Source organism: Tenrec ecaudatus, chromosome 4 (assembly GCF_050624435.1).
Source record: "Tenrec ecaudatus isolate mTenEca1 chromosome 4, mTenEca1.hap1, whole genome shotgun sequence".
Lineage (NCBI taxonomy): Eukaryota > Metazoa > Chordata > Mammalia > Afrosoricida > Tenrecidae > Tenrec > Tenrec ecaudatus.
Window position 1 is genome coordinate 202,594,345 of NC_134533.1, and position 23,923 is coordinate 202,618,267.

General features: G+C 43.4%; 1 protein-coding gene and 1 pseudogene across 3 annotated transcripts in view; both read right to left on the reverse strand.

Moving 5' to 3' along the window:
• IP6K1 (inositol hexakisphosphate kinase 1) overlaps positions 1 to 23,923 on the reverse strand; it is a 76,877-nt gene that overhangs the window by 8,344 nt on the left and 44,610 nt on the right. For 2 of the 3 annotated variants that reach the window (XM_075547382.1, XM_075547384.1), the window contains exons 2-3: positions 15,134 to 15,483; positions 4,751 to 4,961 (exon numbers count right to left, since the gene is read on the reverse strand). In XM_075547382.1, the coding sequence (XP_075403497.1) occupies positions 4,751 to 4,961; positions 15,134 to 15,356 (434 nt within the window). In that variant the 5' untranslated portion in view covers positions 15,357 to 15,483. The remainder of the gene's footprint in view (positions 1 to 4,750; positions 4,962 to 15,133; positions 15,484 to 23,923) is intronic. The other variant, XM_075547383.1, reaches the window with a different exon arrangement.
• On the reverse strand, positions 1,673 to 4,055 carry LOC142445492 (transcription factor Spi-C pseudogene; annotated as a pseudogene).

The window sequence follows — 23,923 nt, forward strand, 5'->3', positions numbered from 1 at the left end:
GGACAAGTTCCTCAAGAGCACAATTCAATCTGCTGAAGCTCCCATCCTTACACAATGTGCCGAATGCCTTTACACAATCAAACACAGGTAAACACACTCTTTTGGCTCTTCTCTGTTTTCAGGCAAGATCCATCTGACATCTCCTTTCCTTGGCACCACCTCTTCTAAATATGACTTCAATTGTTGGCATTTCTTGTCCATGTGCTGCTGCAATTGTTCTCTAATTATCTCCAGCAAAATGTTGCTTGCAAGTGACATAAATGATATTGTTCCTTAATTTCGACATTCTATTGGGCCCGCTTTCTTTGTAATTGGCATACACACCACCTCTGACGTAAGTCAGTCTTCCAGAGTTCTTGGTAAACACTTACCATTTAGTAACCATTCGTATTTTCTTCTCTGGGCAGTCCTTCCCCCATTATCACATGTGCACCCCCTTTTAGGTTCCAGTCTCATCTCTGAGTCACTGTTGTGAGTTTTATCCCATCTAGGTAGTTCTTAAAAGAGTATTTAAATATATTTGCTATGGAATTCATCATGATTATCTCTATAACCACATAAGAAAGTTCACCCTGATTTTAGTTATGCTATGTTTTGAACAATTCAGTGGTATCTAAGGTCAGACCATTTCAGCAGCATGCAAAGGAGTCCCTTACCAAGCCTCTTCAGCCCCTGGCAACCTCTTATTATCTTTGTGCCTCTAGCACAGTGCTTCTCAACCTGCCTCAGGCCGTGACCCACTCAGACAGGTCCTCATGTGGTGCTGATCCCTAACCATAACATTATTTTCGTTGCTACTTCATCACTGTCATTTTGCTACACCCCCCACCCCACACACACGCACACACACCCCATGGGGCCGCGGCCCACAGGTTGAGAACTGCTGCTCTAGAGACTTACATAAAGAGAATCATATAGTGTGTGCTCTAGTGTGCCTGGCTTCTTTCACTGAGCAGAAAACTTTCTTTTTCTAAACAACGTGTTGTGAATTAGGTGTTACAGGACCGATCACTAGTTTTACACTCACATTTTGTTTCCACTCACTGACTGCAATCCTCTCGGCATACCATCTCTTTTCCACTTCCTCCCTGACTTTCTAACTCATCTCGCAACACTGTCTTTGAGTAAATAAATGATCCTTTAGATTGTAAATGGTTACTCTAACACGAGCGCACTTGTTCATTTCCAGACTTATAGTTCCTACCTGACCAGTGGGACTGTTGTCTTTCATGGTTTGGGATGTTGCTCCCCATTTCCCTCCCATTCCATCCAGGGATCCTTTTCAGAGCAGTTAGCAGTGGTAGCGAGCCTCCACTAGTTCTGATCTTGGGGGCGGGATGGGGTGTGTGCTGATGTTTATTTCCATAGTCTATTCATTCACTGCCTAAGTAGACTCAAGATGTTCAGTGCTCATTCATGTTGCAGCATGCATCAGTACTTCATTTGCTTTAATGTTGTTTTTGCTAAGTAACATTCCACTGTGGATACATCACATCTTATTTAACCATTCATCAGCTGTTTCATCTTTTGACTATTTTGTGATTAATGCTATTGACAATCATAAATATTTTTTTGCATGAGACATGAGGAGGTAACCCTAAAAAAACTGGATTCCCCCCCCCCCAAAAAAAAGCTATGTATGTAACTTTTTCTACAAAACCATCTTGTCACTTTCAAAGTATTTTCCATTACACTTAATACATTTGTCAAATCTGCAATTCCATTCTTGGAAACATTTTTTTCAAATTCATCTGTTTGGATGGCTGACAGGACCTCTCGTTTTTTTTCTTGACCTCCTCTACCTTGTCAAATCACTGTCCTTTCAAGTCCCTCTACATTTGCAGAAACAAAAAGAAGTCACATGGAGTGAGGTCAGGTGAGTAAGGTGTGTGGGGCAAGAGAGGCATGCTGTTTGTTTGTTTGTTTTTTGCCAAAAACTGGCACACTGAGGTGGCTGCGTGAGCAGGTGCATTGTTGTGGCAAAACCAGTCCCCCGTCTGTCACACATCAGGTCTTTTTTGTCACAAGCACACTCTTACACAATCTTTTCAGAACCTCTAAATAGAAAGCTTGGTGAACAGTCTGACCTGGTGGAACAAACTCCAAATGCACTACGAGTTGACATTTTTGCACTATATTTTGACATTTTTGTCAACTCGGAGTGCATTTGGAGTTGAAGGACGCCCAGAACAAGGTTTGTCATCATCGACATTTCACCTTTTCTGAAACAAGAAAATCACTCGTGCACTTGAGTTTTTCCCATTGCGCTGTCCTTGTAAGCTGTGCTCCAGATCACAACAGTTTCTGCGGAATTCTTCCCAAGCAGGAAACAATTTCACAGCTACATGCTGTTCTCTTAAATTGGCCATCACAAAAAAACAAGGTTTGAGCAAAACTGCCTTCACAAAAAAATTCACTGTGACCAGAGAGATCCTTCCCAGGCAACGCCACTGGTTGCACTAACTCAGAGTGAGTTGCTCAATGCTCGCCTAGACAGAAAAATGCTTACCACAAAAGCTCCACTCAGCAGAGCTTTTGTCCATTTCGGGGGGCACCCCTTCATATGGTTTCAATTATTTGGGGTATATTACTGGGCTTGACTTTTGGAAGAACTGCCCAATAGGTTTACTATGCCTCTTGGACAAGACATGCCATACCAAAGCAAAGAGCTTAAAAGCAAAGAAAATAGAAAATATATGGTGGTCTGAAATTGCCAATTACTGGGCACCTTCAAATTAGGAAACTTGAACCGTAGTCCAATGACCTCCAAATCCATAAGCTTGGGATCATCATCATTTGCTCCTCTAAGTCCCAGGGGGATCTCAGTTCCTTTAATCTGCCATAGGTGTGTGTTTAAGGTAAAATCCAGGTTACTTACAGGGGTTTCCAAATGAACCCTCATGTTGTGATCTAGAAGGATGTTGTGAGTCGCAGAGGAGCAGAGTCTAAAGTCCCCGCTGTCTGCAGCATGCTGCTTGGGCCACCGAGGAAGGTGGTCCTGTTTCCACCGATGTTAGTAAAGGGTGGATGCTGTTTCAGCAAAGACAGCAACAAGGTAACTGATTTGTTTTCTTCTCTTCAGTATTTACCTTAAAGGAAGACTCCTAGCTGGTAGGAGCTTCTGGTGCCAGGAAGCCATTAAAAATGTGGGTATGGCTAGCAATCAGGCTCACTTAGCTCATGGTAGTTGGCACATGGATGATTATAGTTTGCATTCCAATTACTTAAACGAAGCTATTCTTGTTCAGGTTGGACGCACGGTGAGTAGAAGACCTCTTTTCCCAAGAAATAAGAGGAAAAAAGTCTTTGGAGAATGGCCTCGCTGAACTGGTAAGTTGGTTTTCTCTGAGTTTTGATGATTTCCCCAGTTCTTCCATAATTCCTTAATGCCCTGGCCATTTTCTGGTAAATCTCGGTCTTCCAGTTGCCTTTCCTTTCCCCCCAAAGTTCTGCAAGTCTCTCTTTGTTTTTTGACACAAACTGAAAGATCCTCTTGCTTCTGTCTACCCATTGAATACAAGAAGCCATCTATCTCCGGGTTACACAGGGATTCAAGAAGGTATTCAAACAGCCGAAGCTTCTATCGGCCTTTTCCGCCCTCTTGCTGGAGAGCGGCAGGTTGCGTTAGCTGGTTTTCAGCGATATTCCGCAGCGATGGATGGATATTTGTTTCCACACAGTAGTCTGCAACATTATTGGTGATGGTTTTCCAGGTACAAGCAGGCTCCTCCGCGGGCTGGCAGCACTCCACAGCAGCTGGGGCTCCCTCAGACCTGAGCCCAGTGGTTGATGAAAGCCAGGTAATTTTTGTAGTCTGGAGAGTACTGGAGGTTGCCTGTTGCCTCAACACATCAAAAGCATCTTCAAATGCTTGCTCCAGCTTGTCTTGTTCACTACAAGCCATGTTTGATTAATAAATTGGGTGATTCTCTTCATGGGCGTGCTACCTTGCGTCCAAAAGGGCCAGACGCCAGGAGTCTTGGCTTTCCCGGAGATCTGTTTTGATTTTTTTGTCCATTGTTTTGATTACAGCTATTAGAATTGTCACATTAATTTTTACATGAAATATCAAGAAGCATGGTTCTGTGTAAAGACTTCTTTTTAAATTTTTAAAAATCATTTTATTGGGGGCTCCCACAAGCCTTACCACAATCCATACAAATATACATTGTGACAAGCACATTTGTACATTTGTTGCCATCCTCATTCTCAAAACATTTGCTTTCTACTTGAGCCCTGGGTGTCAGCTGATTTTACCCCTTCCTCCCCACTCCCTCCTCCCTCATGAACCCTTGATAATTTATACATTATTATTATTTTGTAAGACTGCTTGTTTCCCAGCTTATAAGAACACTTAATTTCCAATACAATCATCTAAACTGTATGTGCAGGGAAAAGGTTCATGGTGGGTATCAAAGTCTCCGAGAGGGCTGCTCTCTACAGTGACACATGGCTGGTGGCCTCTGCAGAAAGTGAACGAGGCATTCCCAGTACAGGTCATCCCTGCTCACAGAGAGTGCAGGGGGCTTCACTCTTTCTTGAGCTGCTACAGTTCTTATCAGAATGAGGGATCACTGGGGCACAGTGCTTCTCAGGGACTGACCACTCCTATGGGGGTGATGGCCCCAGAAGAGCCATCTTCCCTCACCCTTGAGCTTCCCATGATACGTTCAAAGGCTCTAGAGATGCCCAGAGCGCTTGTGCCCACAGGACTGGGCACACATATGCAGCCCTGCTCACTACCCCTTACCTCTCAGAGGACTCGAGGGGCAAGGTGGCTCTCTCCTCTTTGTGGTCACTGCCACTGCCTGACCGGTGCAGGCTCCGGCGTGAATGTTTGCGCCGAGGTTGCTCCCGCTCTGGTGTGTCATCTTGCTCCACGGTCTCACTCTCCACGTATGGATAGGCCACCAGGTTGATGTAACCATCGCTGTCTCCCTCAAAACAGACAGACACTACGCCTGTTGACCAAAGGACAGCAACAGTCAATGCTGGCCCTCTCTCCACAGAAGATGAACCGCAACTGCCCTGAACCAAGTGGAGACCAACCATGACCAGGGGAGAGTGCTGCACTCCCACTCTGTATCTGCTCCTTACCTTGGATTGTAGAAAACCAGGTACTTACTTTTGACTTACTTCCTTCGCCTTCTCACATGCTAATTTCTGTACTAACCAGAACTGTATTCTCTACCTGATTCTCACATGGCATATTTAACACTTTTCTATATTTATTTATACCATCTTATGATGCTTCCAGTTCCTGTGTGTGTCCCCCTCTGTTGCAGGTCTCCTCCTCTCCAGGAGCGCAGCCCGAGGGACAGAGACACTTCTCCCTCCACAGGACAGCTGCACACACTGAGCCTCAGCCTGTGCAGCCTCAACATGGACAACCGCTCTCCCTGCACCAAGCCACCGGCACCTTGCAGCTGAAAATCCACTGTTTTCCATACTGTGCTCAAGGACACAATTATGGCACTCATTTTTAATGGACACACTGCTCATGCTTTCCTCTACATTAATACTAAGTAAATTAAAATGCAGTTTCTTGCAACCTAGATCAAGGAAGACATTGAAAGGCAAAACAGGTCCAGACCACCTTAGGCCAACTTCTACACCCCACCTCTGACAGCTAGACTGCTACTTTCACACTCTCGCATGCATAATCTGGAATCTGGTGAGAAGTAGTTGGAATATATCAATATGTCAGAACAAGAGTTCCCTTCTCTTGGGCCTTTTTGCCTTTAGAAGCAAAAGCTCTCTGACAGCAGAGTGAAAATGAGTTTGTGATTTTCCCCTACATCACCAGCATAGTATGTATAGTATGGCAGAGACCAGATCAAGTCCAGGGATATAGATGGAAGACAACTGGGGAGAAGGTGGGGAAAGGCAAAAAAAAAGGATGAATATAAGGAAGAAAAGGGGAGCGGGGGCATGGGGCACTGACCCACCCAAGGAGAGAGTATTGTTTATGTCTCCACAGAGAAAGAGGGACCAGACTTCAAACCAGTGCCTCAAGGTGTGAATGCAACATTCTGGCATGGAGTAGGGAACCGGTGGAGAGCTCTGGGACGCTGGCCCCAGTACCAAAAATTAAGTGGATGCCTGCCCCTCCCCCCAGAAGATTTTGTTTCAAAGTACGACATTGATTCTGCAGCTCCGGGAGAGGGACATGTCTGATTGGAGCACATGGGAGCAGATGAAGGGGGAGGAGGAGAGAGTGGAGCACATCCTGGCCCACCAGGCTGTGAGGATGATGTTCCTGATTGGAGCAGCCAGTCCACAGAGAGGACAACATGGCTGGCCCCACTATGGGACATGATGCCCCTCACTGACCCATGGCGCTATAGGGGACAGCACCAGAGACACAGTGTGGGAATTGCACCTGACCTGATCCCACCACACCAAGGTGAAGCGCTGGGGGAGTGCAGCGGAACAGGGGGTTAATGGGGCGGCGGGGTCCCCAGGGAGTGCTGGGGGTGGACTTTGGGGCCAGGACGTGGTGCCCCAACAGACTGGACTGGGAAACACTCCTAAGGGCCAACAAACAATCCTTGAACTAACTACAAGCTTTTCTTTCTTGATGTGTTTTTTTTTTGTTCTTTGTCAGTGGTTTGTTGTTGTTTTGTTGTATACTGTTGCTTTGTTTTCCTCTGTCTTGTTTTTGTACATGTTATTATCTCCACAGGTCTGTCTAAATAAGATAGGCTGGATGAACTATCTGGAGGAAAAACAACGGGACCGACAGTTCTGGGGGGACTTGCGATAGAGGAGGTGGGGGGTAAGGAAGTGGTGTTAACAAACCCACGGAAAAGGGAACAATATGGGATCCGAATTGGTGGTGAGGGGGGAGTGGAAGGCCTGGTAGGGAATGATCAAGGGTAAGGTATACCTGTAACCCAGGTGGGGATGGACCATGATAGTGGGGCAGGAGGAAAGTCAAGAGAAATAGAGGAAAGAGCTAGGAGGCAAAGGGCATTTATAGAGGTCTAGACAAAGACATGTACATGCAAACATATATATGAGGACGGGGAGATAGATCTATGTGCCTATATTTATAGGTTTAGTATTAAGGTGGCGGAAGGAACTTGGGCCTCTACTCAAGCACTCCCTCAATGCATGAATACTTTCTTCTATTAAATTGGCATTCTATGATACTCACCCTCCCGACACAACCGCTGAAGCCAAAGCGGGTGAACAAGCAAATGTGGCGAAGAAAGCTGATGGTGCCCGGCTATCAAAAGAGATAGCGTCTGGGGTCTTAAAGGCTTGAAGGTAAACAAGCGGTCATCTAGCATAGAAGCAACAAAGCCCACATGGAAGAAGCACACCAGCCTGTGCGATCACGAGGTGTTGAAGGGATCAGATATAAGGCATCAAAAAAAAAATCTTACCATAGTGAATGAAGGGGGAAGTGCAGAGTGGAGACTCAAAGCCCATTTGTCGGCCAAAGGAGATCCCCTCCCAGAGGGGTCTAGAGGAGATGAGTCAATCAGGGTGCCATGTAGCACCGATGAAGAATACAGCTTTCCTCCAGTTCCTAAATGCTTCCTCCCTCCCCCCACTACCATGATCCGAATTCTACCTTTCAAGTCTGGATAGAGCACAGGTTGTACACTGGTGCAGAGAGAAGCTGGAAGCACAGGGAATCCAGGGTGGATGATACCTTCAGGACCAAGGGTGTGAGGGGTGATGCTGGGAGAGTAGAGGGTGAGTGGGTTGCAACGAGGGTTGCAAAGGATCTACATGTGACCTCCTCCCTGGGGGACAGACAACAGAAAAGGGGGTGAAGGGAGACGTCAGACAGGACAAGATATGACAAAATAATAATATATAAATTATCAAGGGCTCATGAGGGAGGGGGGAGCGGGGAGGGAGGGGAAAAAAGAGGACCTGATGCAAAGGGCTTAAGTGGAGAGCAAATGCTTTGAGAATGATTGGGGCAAAGAATGTACAGATGTGCTTTATACAATTGATGTATGTATATGTATGGACTGTGATAAGAGTTGTATGAGTTCCTAATAAAATGTTTAAGAAAAAAAGAAAATATCTGGGCCTACAGTATGCTCAATGAGAATGTTTTAAACACCAATTTCAATTTGTTTAGTAGTCAGAGCTAATCAGGTTATCCCTGTCTTCTTGAGTGAGCTCTAGTAGTTTGTATCTTTCAAAGAATTTGTTCATTTGATGTAAGTTGTAGAACTTATTGACATAAAATTCCCAGTATTCTCTTAATTTTAGAAATATCAATAGCATCTGTAATAATGATACTGCTATCATTTATGAAACCAAGCATTTCTATCTTCTCTTCCACCCCCCTCATCAGTTTGGTTTACCAATTTATTTATTTATTTAGTTTGCCAATTCTATTGTTATAAAAAAAACCTATCATTTAGTTTCATTGATTTTCTTTACTTCTGCCCACTTTTCCTAATTGACTTATAAGAGCTTTATTCATTTTTTAGAAATATTATCTGTAAATTAGTCTTCTGTCAATTATATGAGTTTTAACTATTGTTATCTCTTCATTTTCATGAAGGATATATTTTGAGTAACTTAAGATTTTAATTTTATAATTCAAATACATAATTCTTTCTTTTTCAATTAATTTTTTCTATCTTGCTGGGCCTACTAAAGTTAGTCTTAAATCCTTTCATTTTCTGCAGGAACAAGCCGTTTGAGCGCCCAGCATACTGGCACCACCCCATATCAGGGGGACTGTGCTGAAGGCCAGAAGGAATATGCTTCCTTCAAGACAAAGTACAACTTGACCGTTAAGGGAGTAGAATTATGGACTTTTAGTTAAGGGAAAAAATGTTGTATAAAATACTCTTTGGGTATGGATACTTTTTACCTCTTTCCTTACCCGTATCTAAGTATAACACAGGTAGGAAAACAAAAACCCATATTCTTTTAATTCATCTGATATAACTCCTCATTGTCTTGACTTTCACAAAACTAACTTAACAGGGAAAGCGGGACCAGACTTCAACTCGGTGCTCCAAGATGTGACTGCAACATAATGGCATGAAGCAGGGAACCAGGAGAGAGGTCTGAGGGGCTGGCCCCAATTCCCTTCCCCCAGAAGAATTTACTTCAGGTGGCAACACTGAAGCTACAGCTCAGGGAGAGGGACATGTCTGATCAGAGCACATGGGAGCAAATGAAGGGGGAAAAAGAGAGTGGAGCGCATCCTGGCCCACCAAGCCTTGATGACAACATCCCTGCTCAGAGCAGCCAATGCACAGAGAGGACCATATGGCCAGTCCCACGATGACACACAACATCCCTCACTGACCCATATCCCTACAGGGGACAACACTGGAGACACAGTGTGGGAACTGCGCCTGATATGACTCCACCACACCAAGGAAAACACTAAGGGTGTGCAACAGAACAGCAAGGGGAGCAGAGCAAGGAAGTCCCCAGGGAGTGCCAAAAATAGACATTGGGGCCAGGGTATGGCACCCCATCAGACTCGACCAGAAAACACTCCTAAAGGTCAACAAACAGACCTTGAACTATATATACAGGTTTTTCTTTTTATGTGTCATTTTTGTTGTTGTTTTGTTTTGCTGTCTTGTTTTTGTGCATATTATCTCTGCAGGTCTAGCTAGATATGATAGGCTGGATAAATAATCCAGAGGAGAAAACAATAAGACCGACAGTTTAGAGAGGAAATGGGAGAGGCAGAGGTGTGGGAAAGGAAGTGGTATTGACAAACCCAGGGACAAGGGAACAACAAGTGAACCAAAATCAGTGGCGAGGAGGGTTTAAGAGGCCTGGTAGGGCTTGATCAACAGCAATGTAACCAAGAATTACTGAAACCCAAATGAAGGCTGAGCATGATAGTGGGAAAAGAGTAAATAAAGTAAAAGGAAATAGGAGGAAAGGGCTAGAAGGCAAAGGGCATTTATAGAGTTCTAAATACAGGCATTTACATATGTAAATGTTTATATATGAGGATGGGGAAATAGATCTATGTGCATATATTTACAGGTTTAGTATTAAGGTAGCAGGTGGACAATGGGCCTCCACTCTAGTACTCCCTCAATGCAAGAACACTTTGTTCTTTTAAACTGGCATTCCATGATGCTCACCTTCCCAACACAATCGCTAAAGACAAAGTGAGTGCATAAACAAATGTGGTGAAGAAAGCTGATGGTGCCCGGCTATCAAAAGAGATAGCGTCTGGGGTCTTAAAGGCTTGAAGGTAAACAAGCAGCAATCTAGCATAGAAGCAACAAAGCCCACATGGAAGAAGCACACCAGCCTGTGTGATCATGAGGTGTCGAAGGGATCAGGGATCAGGCATCATCAGAACAAAAAATCGTATCATTGTGAATGAAGGGGAGTGGGGACCCAAAGCCTATCTGTAGACAACTGGACATCCCCTTACAGAAGGGTCATGGGGAAGAGATCAGCCAGTCAGCGTGTAAGTTGGCAACGATGAAACATACAACTTTCCCCTAGTTTTTAAATGCTTCCTCCCCACCCACCCCCCAACCCCCCAACTATCATGATCCCAATTCTACCTTACAAATCCAGTTAGACCAGAGGATGTACACTGGTAAAGGTAGGAACTAGAAACAGGGAATTCAGGACGGATGAACCCTTCAGGACCAGTGGTTGAGAGTGGTGATACTGGGAGGGTAGGTGGGGTAGAAAGAGGGAATCAAGTACAAAGATCTACATATAACCCCCTCCCTGGAGGATGGGCAACAGAAAAGTGGGTGAAGGAAGACATCGGACAGTGTAAGGCATGACAAAATAATAATAATTTATAAGTTATCAAGGGTTCATAGGGGGTAGGAAGAGAGGGGGGAAATGAGGAGTTGATACCAAGGGCTCAAGTAGAAAACTGTTATTTTGAGAATGATGAGGGCAACTAATGTACAAATGTGCTTGACACAATGGATGGATGGATGGATGGATGGATGGTGATAAGAGTTATATGAGCCCCCAATAAAATGATTTAAGGCAAAAATAAACTAACTTAAAAATCTTAAATACACAGAGGTTACATTTGGGTGAAGGTCTTGCTATTTTTAAAACAGAATAGAATAATACTGAATTGGAGGAAGGGAATACAGAAAGGTCAGAATCAAACACTTATTCTATTTCAGTATGGCCATCTGTAGTCATCAATGGTTTTTGCTTTCTGTGTGTGTTCCCTCCTTTCCACTTTCAGGACTACTTTGGTTCCCATCACCTTTAACCCACTGGGCTCAATCACCAGGTTTTCCACCTTCCATTTACATTTTGTACTTAGAACTAACAATTGTATTCTACAAAATAATAGGTTAAGTCCTAACTTTGATACCTGTGAATGTGACCTCTTTTGGAAAGTTTGGAAATAGTCTTCAAAAATAAGTTAATATCTGATAATGTTCCATTATCTATAAGGTTTTCAGTAACCAATTCCTCGGAACACGTAAACAGCCAATTCCTTCTTCATGGTCTGTGACTCTGCCAGTGTATGAAACACCACTGACATCGCTTCTAGCCTCAGAGCCACACACGAGCCATCCCAGTACAACACACCGACAGACAGGGTGTGGACAGGGGGCTAGCTAAGTCCATTCAAAAGACAAAGGAAGAGTTTCTTCAACAAATGGTGCTAAGAAAATTAGACCTTTATACACAAAAGAATCAGGATCAAGGACCTAAATGTAATCACAAAATCCATAAAAAAAAGTTTAGAAGAAAATGACGCAGCTCATTTGTGGGCCTGGCTTTTAACAATGGGCTGTCCAATATGACAACAAAGTACAAGCAACAAATGACAGAGTAGGTAAGTGAGACCTCATAAAAATGAAACACTTGTTAAACAAAGAACGTTATCAACAAAGTAAAGAGATAGCCTATAGATTGAGGGAAGGTTAATTTTGGAAACCACATATCCAATATATAGGTCTGAGAAGCTGGACTATATGGAGAAGAATGAGGCATCAGGATTGGAGGAAGATAGATTCATTAATAACGTATGGTACACAAATAAGACAACCTTCATCGTCAAAAACAAAGATGACAGGGGCTTGGGGCCCGCCCCCTACCCCTGGGTCCGACATGGAGCCACGGGCGGGAGGGCAGACGGACCGACTGACGGCAGGGAAGGCAGGCGAGCAAGATGGCGCAGACGCTGGGCACCCGGAGGAAAGTCTGCTACTACTACGACGGGGATGTTGGAAATTACTATTACGGACAAGGTCATCCGATGAAGCCCCATAAAATTCGCATGACTCACAATTTGCTGCTCAACTACAGTCTCTACCGAAAGATGGAAATCTACCTGGACGACGCCTGGGAAAGAGCTGAGGCCTGTGAACGACGGTGCTGGTGAGAAGTAGGCTGTCCCAGGAGAAGTATGGCCAGTATGCTCCTTGGACATGAGGATGGGGAGACTGAGTCCCATGTACTTTGGATATGTTATCAAGATGGACCAGTGACCAGAGAAGGACAACAGATTTGGAAAAGTAGAGGGTCAACAAGAAAGAGGAAGACCCCCAGGAGCTGTATTGACACAGCAGCTGCCATAAGGGCTCCAACAGGAGACTGACACAGGACCAGCCTGGTTCTACTTTGGTCACTGCACTTAGAAACTGACCGCATAGCACCTGATGACAGCAGAGGCAGGTGGCGTGTATGCTTGTTTCCTGAGAAATAGCTCTTGGGGTCCTTGGGGTGCTTTGGTCTGGAACTTCTGGGTCACACCTGGTGTTGTGCTGCTGAGTGGGGGCTGACCGGACATGAAAGGGCTCACTTAGGTGGCTGGCAAATCAGCTCACCACAGGAAGCCGGATGTTACCCAGTCATGCGGGACTGACCAATAAGCACTCAGGCCAGGAAGACTCAGAGCTTTGGCTTTGCATCTGAGAGTGAAGCAAGTCTTTGGGGACATAAAGAAGGGTGTCCTATCCACATGGAAGAAGCACCCCCGCCTGTGTGATTATGAGGTGTTGATGGGATCGGGTGTCAAGCACCAAAGCCCAGAACAAAAAATCATATTGTGAAGTGAGGGGGTGGGTGCACAATGGAGACCCAAAGCCCATCTGTGGACAGTTGGACATCCCCTTACAGAAGGGTCACAAGGAAGAGATGAGCCAGTCAGGGTGCAGTATTAGCATCATTGAAACACACACCTTTCCTCTAGTTCTTTAGTGCTTCACTCCACCCACTATCATGACCCCAATTCTACCTTACAAATCTGGTTAGACCAGATCATGTACACGGGTACAGTAAAAGACCTGGAAACACAGGGAATCCAGGACAGATAAAACCCTCAGGACTGATGGAAGATGGGGGGGGGGAGAGGAAACTGATCACAGTGATCTATGTATAACCCCCTCCTAGGGGGACAGACAACAGAAAAGTGGACTAAGGAAGACATCTGTCAGTGTAAGACATGCATAAACAATAATAATTTATAACTTATCCAGGGTTCATGAGGGAGGGAAGGGAGGGGAGGGAGGGGAAAAATGAGCTGATACCAAGGGCTCAAGTAGAAAGCAAATGTTGTGGGAAGGGGGCAGCGGGGAGGGAGGGGGAAAAATGAGGAGCAGACGCCAAGGGCCCAAGTAGAAAGCAGGTGTTTTGAGAATGATGGTGGCAACATACGTACGAATATGCTGGACACAATTGATGTATGTATGGATTGTGATAAGCATTGTATGAGCCCCTAATAAAATTATTTTAAAAAAAAAAGATGACGTTAAACGGTTACTGATGAAGGTTCAATGTAGATATCGGCATGTGAAGAAAACGAAGACTACCACAGCGAGGCCAAACATCACTAAACACCGTGGGTATGAAGTTGTCAAAGAGTTCAGTCTTTCTGAACCAACAATCAGAACCCAGGAAAACAGCAATAGGGACATCAGAGGACATAGCATACACAATGAGCTACAAACGGCCCTTTCAAACTGCTGAAAAACAAGTGTCACTTTAAAGACTAAGGCACATCTTTCCCAAGTCACGGTCTTTTCAAATGCCTCATGCACTGTGAAAGCTGTACGATGAATCAGGAAAGGCAAAGGAAAGGGACACCATTCCAACTGTGGTGTCGTTGGTGAAGAATTTCCAATATACTGTAGATTGCCAAAAGGAGAGAGAAGTGAAAATGGGGGAAAATGTGTCTCATTTTGAACATGTTTCACTGAAGAAGGACACCGAGCTTGGCAAAGAGGGGGTCAGAGAAAAAGACTGACAGTAGCTGCAGCACTGGTTCCAACAGGCCGACAATGGGGAGGATGGCGCAGATCTGACAACAGTTTGTGTGTCACACACAATGTCGCTATGAATCTGCACCAACAAAACAGCAACTAACAACATATCTGATAAAGGTCCAATAGCCAAAATACACTAAAATGTCTACAACATAACAATAAAATGACCAAAAAATGGGGCAAGAGCTTGCTGATCTTTTTGCTTGGACATATATTTCACCATACGGAATATTTAAGTGACCAAAACACGTGAACCAACAGCCATTAAAAAAGAAGAAAACTCATCAGGGATCAAGTTGATTCCGATTCATTATTTTCAAAGGTTATAAATCTTCATGGAGCAGAAAACCTCATCTTTCTCCTTTGAGCAGCTAGTACTACAGGGCTCCTTCATTAGTCACTAAGGAGATGGAAATTAAAATCACAATGAGGTGACACCATTCAGCCCTCTCGGAATGCTGCTGTCGCTGGGTGCCATTGAGCTGGTTGTGACCCATAGTGACCCTATGTGATGGTCCTGCCCATGCTCACAATGGTTCTGATGCTTGAGTCCATCTCCTGAGGGCCTTCCTCTTCGTCACAGCTATGTCTTCAAATGGTAATGATGGAAAATTATTACAATTATAATTATTTAAAAAGAAACAAACAGGTCACTGAAACTAAACTTGACTACAGCCATGTTCTTCGCCATCAATGAGACTTACTGCTGTGAATTCTTCTCAGGCTTACCTATCAGTGGATCCAATTTTCAAAACCTAAAGATCTTGCTGAGGCTTTTGCTTACCAGCGTAACTTAGCTGTTTGGAGACAATGTGAACTTACAGTCGCATCCACGACCAACCAAAGAAAAACTGAGCCCAGCACCTGCAAGCTCAATGTTACTCCTCTTACCAAACTGGCCAGCAACTGACCTTTGTACTCAGGGGTGAACTCCTTCATTTCAGGTGGGAGGGACTCGTAGAAGCGCTGCTCCCGGGAGATGAGGGGCTTGCACACAGTGTGGTCATCGTAGCGCATCATGCTGCTGTGTCCGCCCACCTGGTGGATGAAGGGCTCCAGGAGGACTCCCCGGTCTCCGGCCCGACTTGCGTTCTTGCCATACTGCCCCACTTCCATGGTTTGACAAACACACATTGCGTTGGGGGCCCGTTGCACACTGAGGGCAGAGGATGCAGCACATGGGCCACAAAAGGAGAACCAGGTAGAATGTCCTGTGAGCTGAAAGCCACCGCTCAAAGTCTGTTCAGCTTACACTTCTGTCCTAAGGAAAAGAAAAAGAGGAGAGGGGGGCAAACGTTTAGTAAGAAACAAACTTCCTGGAGATCCCAGAACACCAACCAATGCAGGGAGTAGGCACAGGGCTCTGTGTGTCCCCTGCTAGGTGCATCCCCACCACCACATTCAACACTGCCTGGCACATGAGGGAAGACGGTAAAGTACTGCAGACTGCTGCAACTCTGGTGTCCATCATGTCTGCCCAGAAGCCAACATTCTCACATCTCCTCTAAGCTGTCGAAGTGATTTGACTTTAGAGTTAAGAACATGTTACAGGAATCAGGACTACAACTACCCACCATTGACCTCCCATTCAAAGATGAAGAAGAGTTCCGAGAAGAACAGAAGCAATATGAAGGATTCTAGTCCGGTTCCTCACGGTATCCAATGCCTGGTGTCAAGCTCTCTCTCTGCCCCCGTGAGTTTCTGAAACTCCAACTCTGGATGGGAGTAGAAAGGCCCATCTTTCTCTCAAGGAGCCACTGGTGGTTTCAACTGTTGACCTTGCAGTTAGCAGCCCAAAGGGTAACCACTGCACCACCACAGCTGGGGCTCCTTTCCCTGACTCAAAGGAAGGGCTTTCTCCAGAAAAATCAAGTACCACTAGATTCCCGATTTTTCTGTTGAAGGTGCTAAGGATCAGGCAGGGCTCAATCTGTGCTGTATTTACAAACAAAAAACTACAGAGTTCAGGCTTCATATTTCTTCTATGGCTGCCAGTTATATGACCATGTCTACTAACACCACCACATTCCCACATCTGACTTTATGACCATCGGTGGGAGAAGAAAAAGCTTTGTCTTTGGACTTAAAGACCCCCTTTATGTCAACTCTCTCAAGAAAACTAAATCAGTTGCAAACTTCTTTAATATTAAGTATATTTTTTAAATTAGGGATGCAATATACAAAAATATACCTGAAACATCAGATGAAAAAGAAAACAAAAAAATTTCAGAGTAGACAAGAGAAATAACTTCAATGTCCATCAACAGATACAATGTTCTCAATTCAGCCACAATGATAAATGACATTCTGATACATTACAATGTAGCTGAATCTTGAAGATGCTAAATAAATCAGTTATGGAAGGGATAAGACTTGTCTGACTACACTAACATGAAATGTCGAGAATAGGTTCAGTGTACACAGACTAAAGTTTATTGGTGGTCACTACGAACAGGAGGAAAGGAGAAAGGGGAGTCATTGCTTAGGGGACACTGAGTTTGTTTCGATGGTGGTAGAAAATGTTGGAAATAGTAATAGCTGCACAACATAGCCATTGTTCTTGAATTGTACACGTTAAAAATGCTGAGTTGGCAAAAGTTTCATTATACTTTTTTACAATAAAAAAATTTTTAATTCTGAAACCAAGCACTCGAGCAGAAAGAAAACGTTTTTTTTTTCTATGTATACCACAATTAACTTTTTTAGACATTTAGGTTGTTTCTCATTTCTGTTTTATTTATTTTTTTAATGTTTTGAGAACGATGGCAGCAGATGTACAAATGTGCTTGACACAATAGATATATGTATGGCTTGTGATAAGAGTTGTACGAGACCCAATAAAATGATTTTTAAAATAATTTAAATTCTTCTACTGAGTTCATAACAACCTTCCATGGGAGGTCAGGAGTTGAGAATGCTTGTGGAAGCATCAGGCTATAGGTAGGTACATCATAGTGTGTGTGTGTGTGTGTGTGTGTGTGTGTACACAAATGTGCATATGCTGTAAAGTCCAAGCTCCTGCCTGGGCAGATAGTGAGTGAGGGGTTTCCTGGAAGATCTTTCTTGGGTTTCTGATAAAAACATAGCCTTCTTCCCAGACACAGACATCCACGTGGACATCCAGCTAAAGTTCCAGCAGAACTGTGAAACCAGCCCCATTCTCTCTTCTCCACCCTCACAGGCACTTATCTACCTTTCCGGCTTATGTTAAAGAATAGCAGAAAAAGCACCAGCTGGACCTGCCCTTTATGATAGAGCAACTTCAACAAATGGCCTCATTTTTGATGGCTACCCAAGGAGAAGTGAGGGCAGTGCCTAGGACGGGCACAAATGTTCTATTGCTTGGTCTGGGTGGTGGTGAACGGATGAGTTCACTTGATAGTAGTAATACTCCACCACTTTCTGGTAATCCACTGAAGGTTTCGGGTAAGATATCTGTCTTTATATGTATATTATACTTTAAAAATTTTTTAATTCTTAATAAAATTAGAGTTAAAAAGCCCCAACCTCCTTCCTGACACAATTGCTGAAGACAAATGGGTGCGCATAAGCAAATGTGGTCAAGGAAGCCGATGGTGTGCCGCTATCAAAAGATATATTGTCTGGGGTCTTAAAAATTTGAAGATAAACAAGCAGCCATCTAGTTAAGAAGCAACAAAGCTCACATGGAAGAAGCATACCAGCCTGTGTGATAATGAGGTGCTGACAGGATCAGGTATCAAAGTCCCGGAACAAAATATCATGATGTGAATGGGAGGTGTGTGCACAGTGGAGACCCAAAGCCATTCTGCAGGCAACTGGACATCCCCATGGGAAGAAGACAGGCCAGTCACGGTACAGTATAGCAACGATGAAACATACACCTTTCCTCTGGTTCTTTTTTTTTAAAATCATTTTATTGGGGGCTGGTACAATTCTTTTTTTTAATCGTTTAATTAGGGGCTCATACAACTCTTATCACAATTCATACATAAATTGTGTAAAGCACATTTGTACATTCATTGCCCTCATCATTCTCAAAACATTTGCTGTCCACTTAAGCCCCTGGCATCATGTTCTCATTTTATTCCCCTCCCTCATTAATACTTGATAATTTATAAATTATTATTTTGTCATATCTTGCCCTGTCTGATGTCTCCCATCACCCACTTTTCTGCTGTCCGTCCCCCAGGGAGGAGGTCCCACGTAGATCCCTGTAATCGGTTCCCCCTTTCCAACCCACCCTCCCTCTACCCTCCCAGGCTCTGGTTCTTTAATGCTTCCTCACCCCCACTATCATGACCCTAATTCTACCTTACAAATCTGGCTAGATCAGAGCATGTACATGGGTACAGATAAGAGCTGGAAACATGGGGAATCCAGGACAGATATACTCCTCAGGACCAATATTGGGAATAGCCACACCAGGAGGGGAAGGGGAAGGTAGGGGGGAGAAGGGGGGAACTGATCACAATGAACTTTCTATAGATAGACAACAGGTAAGGGGGTAAAAAGAGACATCGGACAGTGCAAGACATGGAAAAATAATAAGTTATAAATTATCAAGGGTTTGGGAGGGAGGTGAAAAAATGAGCTGAGACCAAGGGCTCAAGTATTAAGAAAATGTTTAGAAAATGATGACGGCAACAAATGTGCTTGACACAATGGATGTATGTATGGATTGTGATGAGCTCCCAAGTAAAAAAAAAAAAAAAAAAAAAAGGCCCCAGCCTGAGAACACTAAGGGTTGCTGGTGGTCACAGCAGCTAAGCTTGGAGAGAGGCAGGGGATGGGTTCTCCCTCAGAGCCTCCAAAAGAACAAATGCTGCCAACACCGTGATTTCAGACTACCAGAACTGTGAGAGAATACAAGCCGCCAAGTTCGTGGTCACTGGTTATGGCAGTCCCAGGGAACAAATACACTGCCCCTCTCCGACAGCCCAGGTACACCCAGGATCCTACTTGCATCTACTTCTCTTACCTCTTCAGTCTGGAACACCTCCTTGGCTTTCATATCACTGAAAGTTTTGAAGAACACAGCCAGGTATATTCAGAAGGCCTTCAATTTGAGTCTATCTCATTGTTTCTTCAAGATGGTGTAAGCATGAGTGGGAATTAAAATTTATGCGCTGCTGGCCACTTCTTTTAAAAATATGACCACTAAGTATTCTTTCTTTTTTTAAAAATCATTTTATTGGGGGCTCGTACAACTCTTATCATAATCCATACATCCATCCATTGTATATCAAGCACATTTGTATATTTGTTTTCCTCATTATTCTCAAAACATTTGCTTTCTACTTGAGTCCTTGGTATCAGCTTATTTTCTCTCCCAGCTCCCTTCTCCCTCATGTACCCTTGATAACTTATAAATCATTATTTTGTCATAGCTTAAGTATTATTTCTTATGAGCTATACAAGTAGCTTAAAGATAATAGCATACAAGTAGCAATGCCACCAATCTCCTTCAAACACGTTTTTAAAGTTATGTCAGTTTTAATTTTTTATTTTTTTAAATGGTTAATATATTTAACCATTAATGTCAGATAATGACAAATATATTTTGTTACATAAACAAGTCCAAAGACTGGGTAAACAATCTCCCTTAGGAAAACTTTATAAATAGTGTGTATTCCTTATGTGACAATAAAATGAGGCTCATTTTTGCTTATTATACAGTGGTGGCTCCTGTGCATTAGCTACCTGAAATTCATACTGCTCTACTATATGATACATGAAAAAATCTTTGACATTAACAATAGTTAGGATGGTTTTTGGTTTGAGACTCATTTAAAAATAATTATAAACTTTATTTCAAAAAGAAGTAGGTGTCATACCCTGAAAGTATTACAAGTTTGTTCAAGGACAGAAGAACAAAACAAATTTGGATAAAGAATTGAAGACTACAGGGACTAAAGAAGCGTTGGCCTTGGTGGGAAATCCAACATGAGTTCTAGGGACCGATGAGGACCACACTTTGGCTGGAGCACAGAACATATTCCAACCATTGATGTTGATGGTAGCTGCAGCAGTAATGGCAGACCTGGTGCACAAGCTGGATCCGGAGTCTACTGGAGACCTGACCACCCACTGAATGTAAGTGAGAGGGTTTCTGGACAACAGACAATTCAAACAGCAGAACTGAGGGTAGCTCAGAAAACAAGTGAATAGGTGTGTTAGTCTGGGTACATTAGAGAAACAAACCCACAGAAACTCATGTATAAGAGAGTTTTATATAAAGGCTAAGTGCACATCAAGAAAACATCCCAACACAGTGCTGCCCGAGCCCACAAGTCCAACATTAACTCATATGTCCAACACCAATCCACAAAGTCCTCCGCCATCTCACAAAACACACGCAATGATGCTGACTGCAGGAGTAAAGCTGAATCAGTGAATGTGTAAGCATCAGCGATGGCAGGGATCTCCACAGGGCTGCTCCAGCACCCAGTGCTGCATTGGGGTAGGTCCATGCGGCTTCTCCTCAGGGATGTCTTGCAGGAAGTGAGCCTTGCCAGCCGAAGCAGGGAACTGGCTAAGGGCAGCTGCACCCTGGTCTGCCCATGAGAAAGCAAGAGACCCAAGAACTAGAAAGGGGAGGCTCACTGAGCCATTTATCTCTCTGCCCTTAAATTAACCCCACATGTGTTTACTGGTCAGGTTGGCACAATAAACTTTAACTATATCAACAAGCAAGAAGTCAAAATATAAACCAATCATTAAAACTGATAGCAAGTTTGTCATCAAAGGTGAGACAGACTGGGTTGATAAATGGAAGCAGAATGGATGGGAAACAGTCTCTGGAAGAGATGTTATCAACCCAAGTGATGTTGACAAGATTGATCAAACCTCCCAAGGCATGGCTATTCAGTGGGAGTATGTTCCTGGCATCAAAGGCAACAAAGAAGCTATCGACTGGTTACAGGAGGAGCTAAAAAAAAGACTTGATTACCATCAGAGGTTGTTAACCTTCACTTTTGGAGTGGTATTTGTTGATGTCAAATTCCATAGTTTTTCTTCCCTCTTTCTCACAGTGATGACTTATTAAACTGTTCTAAAAAAAAACCCAACCTTAATAAATAAATAAAACCTTAAAGATAAGTCATCTCTATAGTACAAAGACTTCGGCAGTCCACTCATTAAAATCTATTAGGATTTATTCTTTTTTTTCTCCTGAAAAATCACACTTCTTTGTAACTAGCACAGCTCAGATAAAGGCATTTGCCCTTGCTCTTGGATCACTAAAACGCAACTGCAATTTCTGGTTTTGCAGTTTCTTCAAAAGACTTTTCCTCTCGCCAGACATGTAAGCTTTAGACAAGTGCTAAGAGAGGAGACAGATCCCTCCCTTCCTGGGGAATTCATAAGGCATGTCAATACTACAAAGACAAAGGGAACACAAAAGAATTTAATGGTCTAAAATTGAGCCAACATAAAATCAAACCCACTGCCAAGAAGCCAGACCCCCCCCCCCACAAGAGGGGGGCGGTGTAGGAGTCACTTCTTGGAATCACTGCTGAGCTGGACAAGGATAAACAGCAAAAGGTCAATCAAAAGACAAGTTGTTCTACTAATATCTCTGAACAATTTGTATAGAATAGAAGCTGTCCAACAAGAACCTAACGTGCTGTGTAAACGTTCACTAGCACAATATTGTTTGTTTCTTTTAAAAAAAAGAAAAGAGCTGAGTCATTCTAATGTTCCCATGTTTCTGTAGGGGAGATACTTTACAACACACTATTTTCAAATCCAAACAGGTCTGCCTTCAAACAGGCTTACCCCTGGACAGCAACATTTGCTAGTAGCCACTGCTGAACACCAATAGCACCCATGACACTCCACTCAGGTTACAGAACCGCCTCTCTCCAAAGTACTATTAGAATCATCTGAAATCAATTGAAAAGAAGAGGCACATAGTTTTACACCCCCCCCTCTCTCTCTCTCACACACGCGCGCGCACGCACACACACAGTAGCAGCCTCTACTCTAGAAGACCCCTCTAACAACTGTATCTCTGTCGGAAGCTTGACTTGACTGAATCTACAGTGACGCTGACACTCACTGTCATTACTCTTTTTACAACACTATCACCTTCAACATCTTTGATCTCAACTCTCAGAGGTATTCAGTGGCCAATGCCACCAAGAAGCACAAGGGTACCACAGGGTCACTAGCACAATTATGCTAGGCACCACAGCCACCCTGCAGATCTTCCAGTAAGAAATCTGAGCACCCTACAAGTATGATGTTCTTAATGTCATCCACATCCTCATCAGGTCTTTTATCATTAGTGCTCAATGAGTCAAATCTGTGCTTGAGATGTTCTCGAAATTCAGGTGGGACATCCTCGAGGTCCTATTTTGACTCTCGGGAACTCGTTTTAATTTTCTTCAGCCCCCCCCCCCGGTCCCATTATAGTTGCTGCCATTGAGTTTATCCATCATCATCTCTTCCTCTAGATGTAGACAATTTGAATTCTCTGTATTCCATCTGGATAATTCATGTGGTTGAAAAAACACAAGGAATCCAGGGCAGAGATAAACCCCTCAGGACCAATAATGAGAGTAGTGATACCAGGAAGGTAAGAGGAAGGTGGGGGTAGAAAGGGAGAACCAATCACAGTGATCGACATATAACCCCCTCCCAGGGGGACAAACAAAAGAAAAATGGGTGAAGGAAAACAGTGATCAGTGTAAGACATTAAAAAAAAAAAAGTATAAATTACCAAGGGTTCATGAGGGAGGGAATAAGCTGATACCAACGGCTTAAGGAGAAAGGCAATGTTTTGAAAATGATGATGGCAACATATGCACAAATGTGGTTGACACAATGACTGGGTGTATGGATCGTGATAAGAGCTGTAAAAGCCCCCAATAAAATGATTTTTTAAATCAGGAAACAAAATGATGTCAGTAAAGACTCTGAAACTTGCTTTTGAACATAGAGCAGCTAAAGTAAATGGAAGAAACAGTGGAGTAAAAGAGTTGAACAGAAAATTTCAAAGTGTAGACAGTATTATAAAAACAGAAAAGCCATACAGGAAGACTGTACTCAGCATATCTCAAGCTGAAAGAACTAAAGAAAAAATTCAAACCTCACATTACAATATTGAAGTTTTCCACAGGCAAAAATACAGGAAACAGCCAAAGAACTTAGAAGGAATACAGACTCACTTTGTCAAGAAGAACTGGTCAATGCTCAACCTTCTCAAGAGGTAGTATATGATTGAGCGACAAAGGAACTGAAGGAATAAAGCTAAGCTGGACTGTTGGTATTAGTGAAAAACAACCTTCCAGGAATTGATGGAATACCAACTGAAATGTTTCACTATACTAGAAGCACTCACTCCTCTATGCCAACAAATTCAGAAGAGGCAGAAAACTAACTGGAAGACATCCATATTTGTGCCCATGCCAAAGAAAATTGGCCCAACAGAATGTGGAAATCATCTAACCATTATCATTAATCTCACATGTAAGTAAAATTTTGCTTAAGATAATTAAAAAACAAATGGCAACAGTCCACCAACAGGGGGTGCCAGATACTAAAACTGTATTCAGAAGAGGACATGGACCGAGGGAGAAGGTGGATGGATCTTGGCTGAAAGCAGAGAAGAACAGAAACAGTCTATCTGTGTTTTATTGACTGTGCAAAGGCATTTGACTAGGTTCATCGTAACAAACTGGATAACACTGAGAACAGTGGGAATTCTAGAGCTTCAC